The following is a 16,916-nucleotide window of genomic DNA, read 5'->3' as shown; positions in this document are numbered from 1 at the left end:
TGGCCATTAACAGTAAATATATTACCTGTTTAGATCCCCGGTTCACCTACGTTTCAGTGAACGGCGGTTGCAGTGCGTAGGTGTGTGCCATAGGGGAGACTAAAGCTGAGCATTTATTTTCTCCTAAATGTGCTGAAAATCAGCCACTCTATTCTGGAGAAATAGCATTCGCCTAAGAAATTGTAGCGTTCTGTTTCTGTAAGTGTTTAACTTCTCTTTGCCTTTTAGCCTGTCTCTTTTCTATCTTTAGTTTCCTCTCACTCCTCTGTCTCTGTTACCAGTCTTTAATGGCCAAACTTTCTAGCATGAAAATCAAAGTGGGTCAGATGCAGTATGAAAAGCAGCGGATGGAGCAAAAATGCCAGATGCTAAAGGTGTAGTAGTTTAATTTGGCCTGTTTTGAATCCTTCATGTTCGTTTTCTGGTCTGTCTTGCATCTCGCTGCCATTCTGTGCTCTGCATCAAGTGCTGTGCGGTGGTGGTATGTGGTGCTCCCTCTCTCACTAGACATAGAAAACTCTTCATCTTACTCCTAAATAGCTTTAGTATGGGATGGAAGAGCATTTTAATGTTGTGAACTTCGCATTGGTTACTCATAACTGAATTAGACTTTAGGGTAAAGATGTTTCCCCTTCCACTGCCTCTTCTCTAGCTTACATCCATTTTTTTCAAAACTAAATTTTTCTAACCATCTTGGAGATTTTTTTTTCATGAAAGCTAACTAGGAAACAGTGATTCCTTTACAGACTCCTCTCCCCCAAATATAAATTTACATAATATGATTTTAACTCAGAATATACACATTGACAACCTTGTGCAACTGCAGTTGTCCCTGACTGTACTGGCAGCTTTTCAAGGGGCTGAGAGAGGGTCTCATTGTGGGAAGGTCCAGGTCATGCCCTGCCAGAAATCCCAGCAAAGCTATTACCAGTTTGGAGGGTGCTGCTATAATGCCTGTTCCAGAGAAGCTTTGATATCTTGAGAATTTCAGGATTGCAGCTTTATTTATTTATATATTTACAGTTGCCTTAGTGCAAAGATGAACTGATTTCAGGAAGTGCTGTAGTTGCTAAAAAAGCTAAATTCATGAATTGATGCCAGTATCTTGCTAGTGCAGATGGTTAGAGCTAAGTCAAATTTTGACAGCATTTATCTGATACCCCCTATTTCCCCCGTATGCCTTCTGTGGTCCTCCCACAAATCTCAGCACTGAGTTTCCTTCCCCAGTGCGTGAGCAGCAAGCCCAATTGTCACCCAAGACCATTAAGCCCATAAAGATGCTCAGGTGAAAATCTGGCACCACTGTGACACCTCTCCACTGCATGTGGGGACTGTCTGTAATCTGTTCTGTGTCTGTTACAGGATGAACTGGCAGCTTTGAAAGAGAAACTGGAGCAGAAGGAAGCCGAGGTAAAAAGGTTGCAAGAGAAGTTGGTTTGCAAAATGAAAGGAGAAGGGATTGAGATCCTGGACAGAGGTAAGGAGAAGGGAGGCTCTCTGTTAGCTCTGTGCAGGGGCATCACGTAGTTTCTGTGATGTTTCTGTGAATTGTTACACAGGAAATTTAAAACCTCGATTTCCAGATACTTTCTGTCTTCATGTCAGCCACTAAAATGTTCTGGGAGTATTCGGAATGCAACTGCTGAACTCAACTTTAGAGTTCAACTTGAAGCTTGCTGGTAATCCCTAGTTAGCCCTTCACATGTTTTGCACACCTCAAAAGATGCAGTTTATACTGATTTAAACCAGTTCCTCCCAAAAGGTTATACTGAGAGAGGCACTTCCTGTGTAGATCTCGGTTCTGGGCTTTGCTTTTACGCTCTTCCCTGCTAAGGAAGGGGAAAAAACATATTGCATACCAAAGTGTGATTGGTACTAGCAAGTCTTCAGCGTTGCCTGCACAATGTGTGAAATTGAGGATTGGGTCTCATTTGCGCATGAGAGGAGTCTGAATCCTAATTAGCACAGAAATATTATGTCAGATCCTTTTTTTTTTAATTTGCTTTCAAAGAAGAAACAAAAGTGGAAACTTAGATTTGGCTTTAAAAAAAAAAAAAGAAAAAAAGTTTTAAGATGCCCCAGAATTTTTCAGACTTTTTCTGACCTGAAAATTCATTCTGTACCTGCCTCCTGGGAGTTATCGCTGATTGTAGGTTGTTTGTTTTTTTGAAATGTTATGCTCCAAGAGGTTGACTAGTCTGTTTGCCAGACCAGGGGCAGAAACCACAGGATGTAGCCTGTCAGATTTTATTTAATAAAAATACCTATTTAAACAGTGGTGTGTAAGACCTCTAGAAGTGACTGCAATGAACTGTGATTCCTTTTTTTATTATTTTTTAGAGTGTGTAAATGTGAGCAAGGTCTGATTTGCTCCTTATGCTGGGCTTTCCTTCGTGAGGGCTCCCGAGGAAGCTGAGCTCCTCCTGCCTTTTGGTACTCAGCTTTAGCTTAGTTTTCCGTTTAGCTCCAGAGGGTCCTGTCCTTGTTGATGGGAATCTTCTACCATGATGAGCCATGATTTTGCTGCTTTGGAGTGATACTAGGTCATGCTATTTGCATTACTTACTTAATTAACAGATTCTCTCCCCCATTAGATGAATTGTGATTCCTGAACAAATATTTATACATTATAAACTAGCTGTTTTTTTGCTTAGTATTGGCTTAGGAGTAGTTTATTGGCAGAAAGCATTTTTGAGGTCTTACGAGTGAAAACATATAGGTAAAGAATACCTTTGAAACACGTAATTGTGTAGGAGAACAGCGAGATTGTTTGTTTCCTTAGGAACATGAGCAAAGGCAGAGCGTGAGGTAAAACTTCTGCAGTGATGCGTGGGAAATCGTTTGCTCCTGAAGTAGCAGTGTTATGTTAAAAGTTATTTCATGCCATAACCTTTGTGCTAATTTCCAATCCAATGGGTTTTCCTGCACAGATGAAAATTGTAAAAAGAAGCTCAAAGATAAAAGTAAGGTTTCTGGTGTCTTTCCACAAGCATTTGTATTTCAGTATAGCTCTCTGCATGTGTTCGTAAAACTGCTTTAACAAACACCTGTTAGGTTGCATCATCTATAACCCTTAATTACGCTCACAGTAAAATTTGGAAGTAAGGGTGAATATGTCAGACTCAAAATAATACAAAGTTTTCTGGAAAAAAAATGCTACTAGGCAAAGATAGAGCTGATCTCATGAGAGAGATTCTTTTCAAGCCGAGTACATGGATTTTTCTCCTTAAGATGCACATGCAAATAAAACTGTTGCCTTTCAGTGAAATGCAGTGACAATCCAGTAAGCCAGATTTTCCATTAGCATAACTCAGTCAAAGGCATTGGAGCTCTATCGGTTGGGATTTGGGCCAAGTGTGTCTAAATGTGATTTATCTAGAAAGTCAGCCAGGCAGCTTGTTTTGTTCCTGCATTTCATTAAGGAGGAAAATGTTCTCTGCACTGTGGGTTTTTCGGGGGAGGAATTTCAGGAGATTAAAACAAAGTAAAAGGCTTGCTTGCCTATGGGTATGGCCACCTCCCTGTGTTTGTAATGGAATTTAAAGCTTGCTTAATTTATGCAAGGTACATTTATTGCAAAAAAAAACGAAGGTAATTTCCCTTCCCTTTAGTCCAAAGCACCTTCACAACTGAAGCCTCTTAGATAGTGAGCCCATAAGTCTCCCGAGGATTTTACTGAACGTAAGGAAGGGTTATAGGTGAAGCACAGAGTTCTGTATCAGGGACCTTCTTCCAACCCAAATTACAGCATATATTCTGGCATGACTGCTCATCCCGCCGAGTGCCTGTCCCATTCCACGCTGTCCTCATGCCTCCATCCGCTCCGAGTTACGACTAAAGCACCGCCACCGCACGCGCTCCTCCATCATCACATCCACTAATCCCCTCAACCCATCTGTAGGGTGCGTGTTCGAGATGCTCTATGGGGTGCCTGTGGCCACTGCACTGGAAAAAATGTTTTGTCACGCTCCAGTTATAGTATTTTGGGTTTTGGAGCTCTGGTTTTATAACTATTTGGTTCAATAATGCAGGTCAAGTAGTAGTTCTACTCTTTTCAGTTTTCCTATGGTTTGGGGAGGGCTATTTCCTAGCGTGGTCCCTTCCTTGATAAAAATCAGTGAAAAGAAGGTTTGCAGAAAAAGGAATTTTCTTCTTTCAATTTCAGTCTAAAATAGAAATTAAGTGACTTGTGGTTTGTCCTTTAGTTTGTAAATTTGCTATCAGCTTTCTTTTGTTTTTTTTTGTTATTTCCCTATATGGTCTCATTTAAATTGACCGCATTGTGTGTTTTTAGATATAGAGGTACAGAAAATGAAGAAGGCGGTTGAATCTCTAATGGCAGCAAATGAAGAAAAGGTAGCAAAATCTCTCTTTTTTCAGTATTCATTCCTCAGATTGAGTTTAATATCTTAGAATGGCTGCAAACACGGCCAATGCCTTTATAAGGGTGAAATTGGATATTTGTGAGCTCTGCCTTGTGTACGCAGAGTCCTTACACAACAATGTCATTCAGTGGGACTGCAGCATCCTCTGCAAATGTGAAGAGCTCCACACAGGTCCCGTGAGATACCACAGACCACGTTTCCAGCAGGGATTTCTGGAAAGTAGGCCTTGTTTCCACATGTGGTTTTGTGCATTCATATGCATGTGCATTTTACAGGGTTTTTTCTTTTGATCACCAAGGTCCCTAGTCCTTTGATTACCTCTTTCTTTGTACGTGGCAATATTCATTATGCTCCAGCTTTGATTTCAACAGTTGAAATCTACTTTCAAGTCTGGGACGATTCTGGTGATTAAACAGTTTTTGCTAAATGTAAGTCCTGGGTATTTCAAAGCTTCTCGAAGTTCTGGGTCTTGCCCTATCGCCATTCCCATTTCTAGTTCAATAGCCAGCTGAACAGGAGCATGTCTGCTGTTTGTACTTCTTATATTGGGTTTACCATAGGAAAAGCACAGTCACAGTTTCCCTTTATTTCAGGATCGGAAGATAGAAGAGCTTCGGCAATCTCTGAATCGGTACAAAAAAGTTCAAGACATGGTGATACTGGCTCAAGGTAAAAAAGGTATTGTGCTGTTTTAAAGATTTTAAACTCTACTGCCATTTGAACTGTAGGTGCATGTAACTCTTGCTATAGGAGTTTGAGTTTTGTTGACTCTCAGAGTTCCAATCTTTGGAGGCATCTCTTGGCTAGAGTTAAGGCCAGATCTTCAGCAGGTTTGTACTGGCACATTTCCTTTCCTTAGTAAATTGAAATTGCCAGGGCACCTGCATTTATTATGGTTTAGCTCTGTTGGATGTTGTTTTCCCCCCCGACATCATCCTGCCCTTCCAGCGCTCAAGCTGCATTTTGAGAGTCCCAGTTCTCTGGCAGACCCGTGTTCAAGATGTTTCAGACATTAGCATGGTCTGCCTCGCACTGAATCATAGAATCATAGAATATGATTAGAATCATAGAATATGCAGAATTAGAATCATAGAATATGCATAGAATATGATTAGAATCATAGAATATGCAGAATCATAGAATCATTAGGGTTGGAAGGGCCCTCTAGAGATCATCTAGTCCAACTCCCCTGCTCCAGCAGGGATACCTAGAGCACGTGGCACAGGACTGCATCCAGGTGGGTTTGGAAGATCTCCAGAGAAGGAGACTCCACAACCTCTCTGGGCAGACTGTTCCAGGGCCCTGGCACCCTCACTGTTAAGAAATTTTTCCTTAAATTCCTGCAGAACTTTTGGTGCTTCAGTTTTTGGCCGTTTCCTCCAGTCCTATCAGTGGCCATCCCTGAAAATAGGCCAGTCCCATCCTCCAGACTCCCTCCCTTAAGTTATTTATGGACACTTATCAGGTGCCCTCTCAGCCTTCTCCTGGCTGAAGAACATGTGCAACTTGCTTGGATGTCTGTGCATAGCAGTGTGGTATTAGCTTATTTTGGAAACCCCTTTGTCACTGAGTCCTCTGAAGAATACAGAAGGCCAATGCAGCCTTCCACAGGTCGTGAATTAACTGAAGTTTCTTGCATGAGCTTCTTTAGACAAGGCAACAAGGGCTAGTGGTTTGTTAGTGGTGCAGATGTTAGAGTGGACGACATTCCCAAGAGCTTTAGGAGGGTCGTGTGGGAGCCCCCAGTGATCTCTTGAAGGAGCAAAGGTATCTAATTTATTTTGGTGGCGGAGGAATCAAATGTTCGACCTCTGCAGTCCTGCTGCAAGGGGACAAGGTAGCAAAGGGGTTGGGAGACAACCTCAGGTCTCCAGGAGCTGTTCCTGGTGCTCGATTTATAGAGTGTGCACAGAGATTTCAGGCAGTGAAAAACAGACAAGGGAGGTTTCCAGCATAAACAGACTTTGGCTTACATTTGCATCAGATCTTTGTCTTTGGATGAATGATAGTTTTGCATTTTTTTTTCTAGAAAATACCAATTGCTTTGATTATTTTCTTAGTAGTATCAGTACTCTGGTATCGATAACCCATGTGGAAACCCAGATCTTTGCAGAAATCCATCACGTTTTGGTCTTTCTCTCCTTCCAGGCAAGGAAGGGGATGGCGAAGAGTTCCTGAATTCAGGATCTGTTTTTTTGGACACACCAAGTCTCACTGATCCAGAGAAAAGTCCATCCCCAACCCCAGCAACAGTGTCTCCAAGCCATGATGAGTTTAACATGAATCTTCACGAAGAGGTATCGTGTTTTTTTGTTCCCCCTCTTTTAATACCATTAATCCTTGCTCAGGAAGCCAGGTCTCAGCTTCTGAAAGTTCTTCAGAAGAGCCTTCTGGGTTACATAGTTTTAGTAAACTTCCCTGTCCTTTGGGGGAATGCAGGTTTCTTGTGAAAGCTGCCGAGGAGTTTCCTTTGAATTCAGGCTAATTTATTTTCTTAATTATCAAATGGGATCAAGAGAAGAGATAGCAGTATTTGTCATGAGACTGGATCTAAACTTTATTTCATGTCAAACGTAGTTGCTGTAGGATGTGACTTTTCGATATTGGGATATCGTAGTAGGGTGTGCACATTTTCCCAAATTTCCTGGGAATTTGAAGTAAAGATCTTGGGACTGGTTCCTGTCAAATATTTAAAAGAACACAATTCTCATTACATTCATTCAGTGAATTAAGTGTAGTATGGTCCAATCGCTGACTTTTACATTAACATTTTCCAGTAATTGAACTACAGTTCTCTTCTGTTGGAGCTCTCAGTCAAAGTGGAGACTTGGCTGACAACTAAACAACATGCACACACAACAAATTACATTAAATAATCAGTTAACCACTTTTTTGGAATTCCCTTGAGTGGCCAAGAACAGGAGTAAACCTGAAAAATTAACTGCTGTTCATGGAGTCTGTGTTTAGCAAACAGATTTTGTAGGCAGTCTCAGAAGGTTTGTAAAATTTTTGTTTATGCTGTAGTTTATGTGTATAAACTCGTGTATTTTATGTGTATAAAGTCGTGGTTTATCTCCAGGCCTGTCTGTCGTCTTTCAAGTAGTAAACCAGCTTTAAATTATAAAAGAAAGAAAGAAAGAAAGAGAGTCTCTTTTTTTAATTCAGACTCTTTTCATAGAGTATCTGCTATTCTTATTTCCATTCACAACTCCTTAATTTCGACTCATTTTGATGTAATACAAATTTTGTCTTTCTTTTCCAGAATTCCTTACAGATCCACACCAGTATTTTACAGGTTTCGATCCCTTCTTTTTCACCAACATCTAAGAGCCCTGAAACCATTGCAGATAAAGTAAAAGCACAGCCTAGACCAGAAGCTGCAAATGAAATGAGGTATTATTGTTTCCATGACTATTTCAATCGTAAAAACAAAGATTTACAAAGTTTAATGAAAGCAGTGATCTGTTAATTAACGTACTGTCTAGTCATTAAGTGAGTTAATGAAGACTAGCATTCATTTGGGTGGCCATATCGAACTAAATGGTATGTTCATCAAAGGTATTGATTAAAAATGTGTGTTTTTCATTAGGCAAGCATTAGGTTTGTTGTAATTGCGTGTAGCAGAGCCCACGTAACTGACGCACAGCTACTGTTTTTACTAAATAGGCTTTACCTCAGTCTGGCTGGGACAGTGCTGGCCGTGCTCATGCCAGTGCATTTCTGATGCTTTGCAGTCAGAGATTTTCCACAGTTATTGAAGATGTTTAGAAATGTAAGCTACCACCAAGTTGGGGAGGAAAAGGAGGCTGACGAGAGGTTTTGAAGAGCAGGAGAAGCCGATATCCTTGGTGCTGGCCTTCGGCGCAGCGAAGCCCGCGGGCGTTTGCTTGGTGATGCCGCAGCGAGCAGTGCCGGGCGCCGCGCGGGAGCAGGTCGTCTCCCTCGCCCTGCCCAGCACCCTCAGGGCTGTCGCAGCTGGAGCAAAAATGAGATGTAGAGCAGGCCGAGATGAGAGGGTTGCTCTGTCAGCCGCATTTAAAGAAGAGACCCACAAGTGCCTTATTCTGTTGACACTTTCTTTGTTTCCACAGTGAACTGAGATCAACCGGTTCCTCCCCCGAAACTCACCTGAGTGACAGCCCAGTGTAAGTACCCCAGCCAAATAACAACTTTCAAGCGTTCCTCCATGACTGCGGAAACCCCGCTCCCTTCTTCGACAGACACGTAGAAACACATGAAGTAGTTTTAGCCAAGGCACTACAGTCAAACCAGTACTTAGTGGTAGTGGTTTTGCGCTAATGATCTGTATTTTCATGACCGATATTTTCCAGTGCTTCATCTGTGCACTTGATTCCTTTTGCACTATGGAGCATCTCTAATTGAGTTGTAGGACGGTTATATAGTTGTACTGGGAAAAGGATAATGAGCTGACTACAGTGTGAAAAAACGATTTTAACCTGCGTCGCATAGCCTTATTGCCCAGGGAATTCAGGAGGGCTACTTGTGAACTTCAAGTTCATCAAAGTTATTTGTCCGTAAGGGAACTAAGTCAACAGGGCTTGTCTCATGCCACGCATAAGACCCATCAGCTGCTTTTATTTTGAGCGGCTTATCTAGTGCCATGAGAATATGCCAAAAGCCAAATGCTGCTCCCTCTTGCGCTGGTATGAAGATAGGTAACGTTATGAAATTCAGTGGAGTTTCTCTTCATTTACACCTGGGTCGGGGGGAAGGCTGTCATGGCCACTCTTCTCAGACAGACGTAGGCACATCTCCCCGTGCCCTGCAGTGCTTTGCATAAAGCTGCCTCTCAGCACCTTGTTTATCTCAGCAAATCTCAGCCCTGGCTGCTCAGTTTGTTCTTTGCACCTTATTCCAGGAGCTCCTCCCTGCACAAGTCCAGCAGCCTGAGCAGCCTGAAGAAGGAGGCATCGGAAGCGGTTAGTTTGGGCAATTCCTTCCTTCCTTTCCCTTAAAAATGCTTCCCCTGCTGTGGCACTGAACCCTTGAGATCCTGACAGGGCAGCCCAGGGCTATCTCCCTGCAGCAGGAGATCTGATGAAAGCTTCAGCTTAAATCCCTCTAGGAGTGACCAAAAGCAGTTTGCCCATCACAGTGTCACCAAGGGAGGGTCATCCCTGTGCTCCCTTTTGCCAGACTGAAACGCTGAACGCTGAAGTCTCCTAAATCCTCCTCCTGACACCTGAGCTGCTGAGCTGCGCTTAACCCCTCAGGAGGGATGTGGGCAGGAGTGCTAGCATAACCACAGCTGGGTGATGAAAGCTAGAATTCACGGATCAGGAGTTTTTGCTTTGCTTTGTTCACGTGCTTATTTGCACAGCCGTGGCGTGCAGGTTGTGGGTGTTTTGTCTATAGGGCTTCTGCCCTGCCTAATTCCTGCTGTGCGTCCCTCAGCCCCCATGCACGTTATTTCCTTTCTGTCCAGCAGCACGTGGCTGGCTGTGCACACAGCTAATCCTTTACAAAGTAAGCCAAAGCCACCCTGTTTCCACGCCAGCTCACTGGCCTCAAAGAAAGCAGGAATTAATCTGCGTGAAATACAGCCCCAAAGAGATTTCTTTGGGGAGGAAAAAGAGGCAGGGAAGAGTGTTTTGGTCAGAATGCAACTCTGGGTATTCAGCCATAGTGAACTGAATTAATTTCTACAACAAGTTAAACTGCAAGCTTGTAAACTGCTTCCTTTAATCTCCCCCAAGCAGGACAAGGACCCAGTGCAGAAGCCAGCGGAGGTGAGGAGTGTGCGGACGCGTGCCGGCGGGCACCCCATTGTGAAGGGCAATGGCAGGCCCACAGTTCATGCAGTGAGGAGTGTGTTCAGCTTGTCACCACCCTTTGCAGCGTCAGGTTTACAGCGTCTCACAGGCTCTTGCCTTCCCGTGCGGGGCTTATCTTGCAGCCTAGTGCAGGAGAAAATTGCCCTCTGAGCTGCTGTTTCCGCAGCGTGTGCTGCCACTATGTAATTAGCAGTGCTAACCCCTAAGTGTTTTATCCACTCTGTAATTGCCTATGATTAGTATCTTGTAAAACCCTTGGGTTTCACATTGTTTTCTGTGACTAACTACTGTGTTCTTTGAGGGACTGTTGTTACACAGTAGGTGGACACAAATCCCCACAGATCACATGCAGTAATTACTGCCTCTTTGGAGAACTTACTTAGCAGAGACCGCGTACATCAGACACCGTTTTTATGGTAAATGCTGCATCCGGCCAGCAAAAGCTCAAGCATGGTGTTCAGACTGGGAATGGGTGTGTGTCCTCTTTCCTTTAAAGAGACGGTGAAACAAACTACTACTAGTAGTAGTCACTACTAGGTTAAAACTGCTAGTTTATATTGGCCAGCTGATGGTTTTGATGCCTGTCCTGTCATGTGTGCCCCTTGCTTGCTACTTGAATTCCTCTGAGCTTTGGCTGCGGACACAGGCAGCTAATCTGCTCATCCTGAAGTTGCTCCCTATGCACTGACAAGCGGGGCCGAGTCTCCAGGTCGCGTGTCAGCAGCACAACGAGTGCAGCCTCCCTCAGAAGGACGTTTGTGGTGCCCTCACGGGAAATTCTTGCTTTGTTTCCCAAACTCAGCAGGTCAAACCTCCTGTGGAAGGGAGCAAATTTGGGACCCTGCCTCCAAAGTCCCCTTCCCATGGTGGCGCAGGAGATGAGGACAGTTTTGGTACCCGCAAGGCCAGGTCTTCCTTTGGGAGAGGCTTTTTCAAGATAAAGAATAATAAGAGGACAGCAAGCGCGCCCAACCTGGGTAGGTATCGCATGCCTCAGTGCAGTTTCCATGCATCTTGAACCAGAGTCTTGGCAGCCAAGAAATGTAGGTTTATTTTTCTGAATGTTGTAGAACGTTGTTCCTGAAGAGCAGGAAGGCCAGCTTGGTCTCACTGTGACTTGGATGGCTCTTTTTTTTCATTAAAATGTTTGAGAAAAAAATCCAACAAAGAAATGGGGGTAAAATGCACTAATGTATTAAAGAAGTTGTTCATCAGAGCTGGTTCAGCTTCTGCTCTGACCTCTCCCCAGGATTGCTGCCATTTTGAAATGCTGCTTTTCTGGCAGTAGCTCTGACAGGATTTTCTGTTTGTTTGGCTTTTTTTTTCCTCCAGACTTCTTCATCAGTTTGTCTTGCACAAGATTTTCCGATGCACAGAAATGAGGCAGCTGCAGTCTGTACTCCTCTTGATTTATTTCTGTGTTTTTAAGTAGCCCAGCAAAGATGTGACAGCAGGAATGGGGCAGACAAGGTTTCGAGCCCAAGTTGACTCCTGGACTTACGATGGAGGGGTTTTCCTTTTGTCTTGTTTTTGATGACATTTACATATAACCAAGAAAAAGACAATACGTTTGGCTTAATACAGAATTAACTGTTACCAAAGAATGAAAACCTGCCTGCATTAGCTGCTGTCCTCTCGTAGTCTTCCCACCCTTCCAGTTCAAGGGTCAAGTGAGTCTGTGCATCACATCGACAGCCAATCATCTAAAGTTTTTGGCTTTCACTGAAAAAAAGAAAAAGAGGAAATTGGATCTGTCTTTCAGAAAGGTCTGTTCTGCTGAGCAGAAGAGTCACCTGCTCTTACTTACCCAAAGATAGTTCTAGGTCTTGGTTCAAATGAAATAGCATATCCACAGATATGTTATTATACAGGGCCCGTATTTCCTGGGATGTATAACACAAAAAATTCCTTGGGAGAGATGTATAGCCTAGACTTGTGGGGTTATTTCCTATGTGCCCTTATGTAATCACTTCTTTCTCCCTGGAGTTCATTTGGCCAACGCAGATGAAAAATACAAGCGGAGCTGTAGTAGCTGTTGCAGAGGATTGGGAGATGGGCAGCCTAGATCCTGTGAACCTGAGGAAGTGATTTATGTTACCCGGATGTCCGTGGTCCCTCATGCGAGTCCGTGCAGGTCCTGGCATGGACATGACCGAGCTACTGTTTTACCCTCTCCCCCATTTCTCCTTTCATGAGAGGGTTGAAGAGCGGAGCGATGATCCCCATGCCCGCGCGGGCCCCGCACTGTGTGTGGCGCGCGCGCCTCTTGTTCCTCCCTCCTTTTGTCCTGTGTTTTGCTGACCTCCGTTTTGCCCTGTGTTTCGCCTCGTCCCTCTGCGTGGTCCTTCCCGCTGTGCTGCGTGTGGTTGTGTGCGGAAGATCGCAGCCGGAGCGCGAGCGCGCCTGCCCTAGGTACGGTAATCCTGCATGCCGGCCGCGCCGTGCGGCCCCGCCGCCGCTTCCGCCGGCCGCCTAACGCCTCCGCTCACAGCGGGCTGCGCCCGTCCTCCGCAACCGCTACTAATGCGAGCGACTGCGGCTTGCAAGCGAGCAGCCCGGGCGGCTCCGAGGCCCGGCAGAGAGCTGGGGTCCTGCCTGCCGGCAGACACGAGCGCTCTCGGGCTCCCAAGTCATCCCCCTCGGCTGGTTCTGCCCAGCGCAGAAAGGGGAGCCAGGGAGAGGCAGCAAGCGTTGCAATACCCGCACATCTCTGCTACTAATTCATCCAGCCTTGTTTTGGTACTCTCTCGCTAGAACACTGTATGTGCTTTTTATGTTTGTTTTTCAGTTTTATTTTACTTTAAGCTAGCGTTTTTTTCTTCAAATAGATAAAGCAAAGCCCACGGACGCAAAAGCCAGGTTCAACAGTAGCGCTGCTGCTCGCCAGCAGGATGCCCTTACTCGGCAGCCATCGAAGCCACATGTCCAGAAATGGCCTGGTTATGAGGCCTTGTTGCTCTGCCTCAAGGTTTTCCATCCAGGAGGAAAACAGGACATGCTCAGACGTATTCCGGCTGGCGCATCGATGTTGTGCCCACTGGAATATGGGCTGGTAGAGCTCGCCGTTTGTTGCTGTTAATGGCATACGGCGACGTTCTTCCCATCGCACAGCCGCGTTAAAAGATGGGAAAAGTGTCTGCCCACCATAGGCTGCCCTGCAGCCGCAGCTGCTTCCGCTGCCCAGGCTGCTGTCGGAGCCAGGAGACGCCGCTGCTTAGCAAGAGCGGGGCAGAAACACCCCGCGATGGTTTTCCGCAGCTCTGGCACTTGCTGGCTCACCACTGCTCATGTAGACTAGTAGATGTTGCCATTCGTTTAGTTTTCATTTCAAACGCTCGCTTCTGAAATAGTCTTTGAATAGTTGTCTTCTTTCTTAGCTTAGCTTTCACCTCATGGTCTTGTGACAGCTCCAGCCCTGAGGACGGGGCCCTCAGGTTTGCTGTCGCAGGAAACAAGATGGGAATGTGCAGCATCACTAAGCAGAGGGGCTCCGTGGACCCCTCTGCTTTAAAGAGAGAAAATCAGTGATATGCTGATTTTCAGACAGCCTAAAATTCAGACAGAGCCTAAACTTTATGGCATTTCTCTGCACAGGAACAAAATATTTCACTATTTTCAAAAAATAATATTTTCACTTCCAAAGGCCCTTGTCTTTGGGGTGAGAAGAATTGCTCGTTGCTGGAATTTCCTGTGTTTGGGCTCTTAAAAGTTATTGCAGGTTACAAGGAAAGATGTCTCGGGGGAACTACTTTTGTTTTTTGGGGTCTGTCCCCTGCCCCACCCCTGATTTTTTCCTGGGCTTCTGTGAGCCTCAGATCTACTTGGGAAATGACATGGGAGCCTTTCTGGAAGAGAAAGTGAGCTAAGGATGTCGTTCATTAATTGATTCATTAAGTGGGTTTGGATTTTTGTTTGCCTACATTAGATGCAAGGCACGGAATCAGTGTAGAGCATCCCTGCTGCAGAGTGTGGCCGGTCAGGCCCATCCCTGGAGGGGAACATATCTTCTACCTCCTGTATAGTCCCATCCTCATTGCCCCATTTTCTGAAACATGGTGCTCCTCGAGGATCCTAGCCAGAGTCATTCCAGAATTCAGGAGTGTCTCCATAAAGGCCTGCAGCAGGGCGGACTTGACTGGGCTTCCTTTTCCAATAGCTGAAACAGAGAAGGGATCTGCAGATCACTTGGATCTGGCTGGTTTGCCCCCTCGACCGAAGGAAACGGAGAGCTTGCAGATGACACCACCTTCCCCGGATTCCAAGAAAAAGGCCCGAGGGATCAAGAAGTTATTTGGGAAGTAAGTAAGAGACAAGGAACATCCTATTCCCCTGGGCTGGGAAAGGGTGCAAATAGTTTTGTGGCTCCATGGCCTTCTCCAAGGGTGGTTGCAGGCATAGTTGGGGGTTGGAGTGCCTGTTGCAAGAGCTTCTACGGCGTTGGAAGAAGCTCATCAGAGGGCAGGAAGGAGGGGCTATTAACACCCCTGGAAATCTTACCCATATTGGTTGCAGTAATAAAAATGTGTCCCTTCCTTAGCCAAATGTGAATACAACTTGTTTCTTTGATTCAGGCTTAAAAGGAGCCAGTCTACCACCTTCAACCCGGACGACATGTCCGAGACAGAGTTCAAACGAGGAGGAACAAGAGCAACCGCGGGGCCCCGGCTGGGCTGGTCGCGAGACCTGGGGCAGTCCCACAAGTAAGATGAGCAGCACTAGGTGCCCTGCAGTCCCTGCTTCTGCTCGCCCTCCCCGGAGTGAGATGTCTGCTCTCTTGGCAAAGGAAACGGGTGGTCTTCCCGGGGCGAAGGCGGCCCTGGAGCGGGGAGGCGTGGGTGGTGGGATCCCACTGCCAAGGGAAGCAGTTCTTTCCCGTGGCTTTCCCAAGATGTAGCTGTTGGCTGGCAGAAGAACCAGCTGTGACTTAGAGACCACCACAAAAATATTGGAGTCCTATTTCAGAAGATTTGGGGCACAGGGTTTATTAGTCTTCTTTCTTTTTAAATAAATCGCCTTTAGTGAGCTGGACATGCCATTTGCCAAGTGGACAAAGGAGCAGGTTTGCAACTGGCTCCAGGACCAAGGATTAGGGTCTTACATGAGCAATGGCAAACACTGGATACTGTCTGGGCAAACGCTTCTGCAGGCTTCTCAGCAGGATCTGGAAAAGGTGAGACAGGCTGGAAATGCTCTTTTCTGTTTCTGTTTTCTAAATGTATAAACACTGGTATTTCTGTGCATGTTAATATCACTTCTGTAAAGTGCAGTCAATGAATCTAAAAAAGTACCTGAAGGTGAGTCTTTAAAATATTATCATCTGCAGTAATGCAAAATCGATTCCTTAATTAGCTGAAATTTTACAGAAATGTGATATTTTGTAGTGAAACTAATAGTCACAAGTATGTAATTTAACTTCATGAGGCATGGACACATCCATCATTCCTGCCACTTTTTCAAAACGTGCAAATGTCTCATTACCATACACATTTTTAGTCCTGATTCATTAGTTCTTGTGCTTTGTAGCATTATTTTGTATATTAATATATATTATATGCTTATTATAATATATATATATATATTTATATATTATATTAGTGTTAATTATATATTAATTAATATATATTATATATGTAGGGCGTGTGTAAAAGTTGCTGTTGTGGCCTGGTTATGTTTCCCATCTATTTTACACAGAAAAGCCTGAGGATGTGAGTTGTGACACACAGGGTAGCCAGTCTCTGTCTTTTACTTCATTAGAGAACTGGTCACGTGTTGTTTTCTAAAATAAAAATAATGAAAAGGTTGATTTCACTTTGCTTTGAATGTTAGTGTTTGAATGTTTAGCTTTTAAGAAAATACTGTCCTCTCCAAAATGTAATCCTGTTTTCTGTACTAGGTAGTGAGCTAATTCAAAGTTGTATTTATACTATAACCCAAATAAGAGGAGCGTGGTATGGAATTAGTGGCTTGTATTATTCAGAGATAATGTTAATAGCAAGGGCTGGTAAAAATATATATATGATTGAAGAATGCCTGCGAGATCTGCACTTCCAACTAAACTGTGAAAACTCCTATGTTTGTTTTTTCTTATATGAATGCAGTTTACTGTTTGACCCTCTGAAACACTTAAGTAATTCATGTATAACAAAGGGAGAAATAAAATACATCGTCATCTCCAGCTTTTCTGCTTTCTTTCCTGCCACAGGAGCTTGGGATAAAGCACCCGTTGCATCGGAAGAAGCTTCAGCTTGCTCTGCAGGCACTGGGCTCTGAAGAGGAAAACAACCATGGAAAACTGGATTACCACTGGGTCACCAGTAAGGCTTCGTTGTGTGCTGCAGCAGCAGCTTCGGATAAGGGCTACTCGGGGCTGCCTTGGGGCTCAGAGGGCGAGGGAAGCATCAGCCAGTGGTGGGCAGCGCGTGGTGGGCCCCAACGCGCCGCGCTCACACGGGTTGCTCTCCCTCAGGGTGGCTGGATGACATTGGACTCCCCCAGTATAAGACTCAGTTTGACGAGGGGAAGGTGGACGGCCGGATGCTCCACTACATGAGCGTGGTGAGTAAATGCCAACACCGACGTGGGCCCGCTCTGGGCTCCTGGTCTAGGCACACCTCTTGTGAAGAGCCGGGCCTTTGCTCTTTGCGCTGTTCTTCGCTAACAGGAGGAAGGGGAATTTCTTCGTCTCTTTGGTGAGCAAATGTTTAGTCTGCTTTATTCGCGTGGCTGCTTGAGGTGA

General features: G+C 44.9%; 1 protein-coding gene across 13 annotated transcripts in view; it reads left to right on the top strand.

Moving 5' to 3' along the window:
* The window catches only part of PPFIBP1 (PPFIB scaffold protein 1), a 62,486-nt gene that overhangs the window by 39,999 nt on the left and 5,571 nt on the right, over positions 1–16,916 (top strand). For 2 of the 13 annotated variants that reach the window (XM_088528368.1, XM_088528369.1), the window contains exons 8-24: positions 282–374; positions 1,363–1,477; positions 2,931–2,963; positions 4,295–4,356; positions 4,979–5,063; positions 6,534–6,682; positions 7,648–7,778; positions 8,477–8,530; positions 9,265–9,325; positions 10,106–10,135; positions 10,983–11,157; positions 12,560–12,592; positions 14,337–14,478; positions 14,752–14,880; positions 15,200–15,350; positions 16,383–16,494; positions 16,647–16,735. In XM_088528368.1, the coding sequence (XP_088384494.1) occupies positions 282–374; positions 1,363–1,477; positions 2,931–2,963; positions 4,295–4,356; positions 4,979–5,063; positions 6,534–6,682; positions 7,648–7,778; positions 8,477–8,530; positions 9,265–9,325; positions 10,106–10,135; positions 10,983–11,157; positions 12,560–12,592; positions 14,337–14,478; positions 14,752–14,880; positions 15,200–15,350; positions 16,383–16,494; positions 16,647–16,735 (1,644 nt within the window). The remainder of the gene's footprint in view (positions 1–281; positions 375–1,362; positions 1,478–2,930; positions 2,964–4,294; positions 4,357–4,978; positions 5,064–6,533; positions 6,683–7,647; positions 7,779–8,476; positions 8,531–9,264; positions 9,326–10,105; positions 10,136–10,982; positions 11,158–12,559; positions 12,593–14,336; positions 14,479–14,751; positions 14,881–15,199; positions 15,351–16,382; positions 16,495–16,646; positions 16,736–16,916) is intronic. The other 11 variants (XM_088528377.1, XM_088528374.1, XM_088528379.1 and 8 more) reach the window with 9 other exon arrangements.

The sequence above is a fragment of the Tinamus guttatus genome, unplaced genomic scaffold (assembly GCF_059628265.1).
Source record: "Tinamus guttatus ecotype Peru unplaced genomic scaffold, ASM5962826v1 Tinamus_guttatus_pri_ptg000308l, whole genome shotgun sequence".
Classification (NCBI taxonomy): Eukaryota; Metazoa; Chordata; class Aves; order Tinamiformes; family Tinamidae; genus Tinamus; species Tinamus guttatus.
Note: the sequence above shows the minus strand (reverse complement) of the source record. Positions and strands in the feature narration are given on the sequence as shown.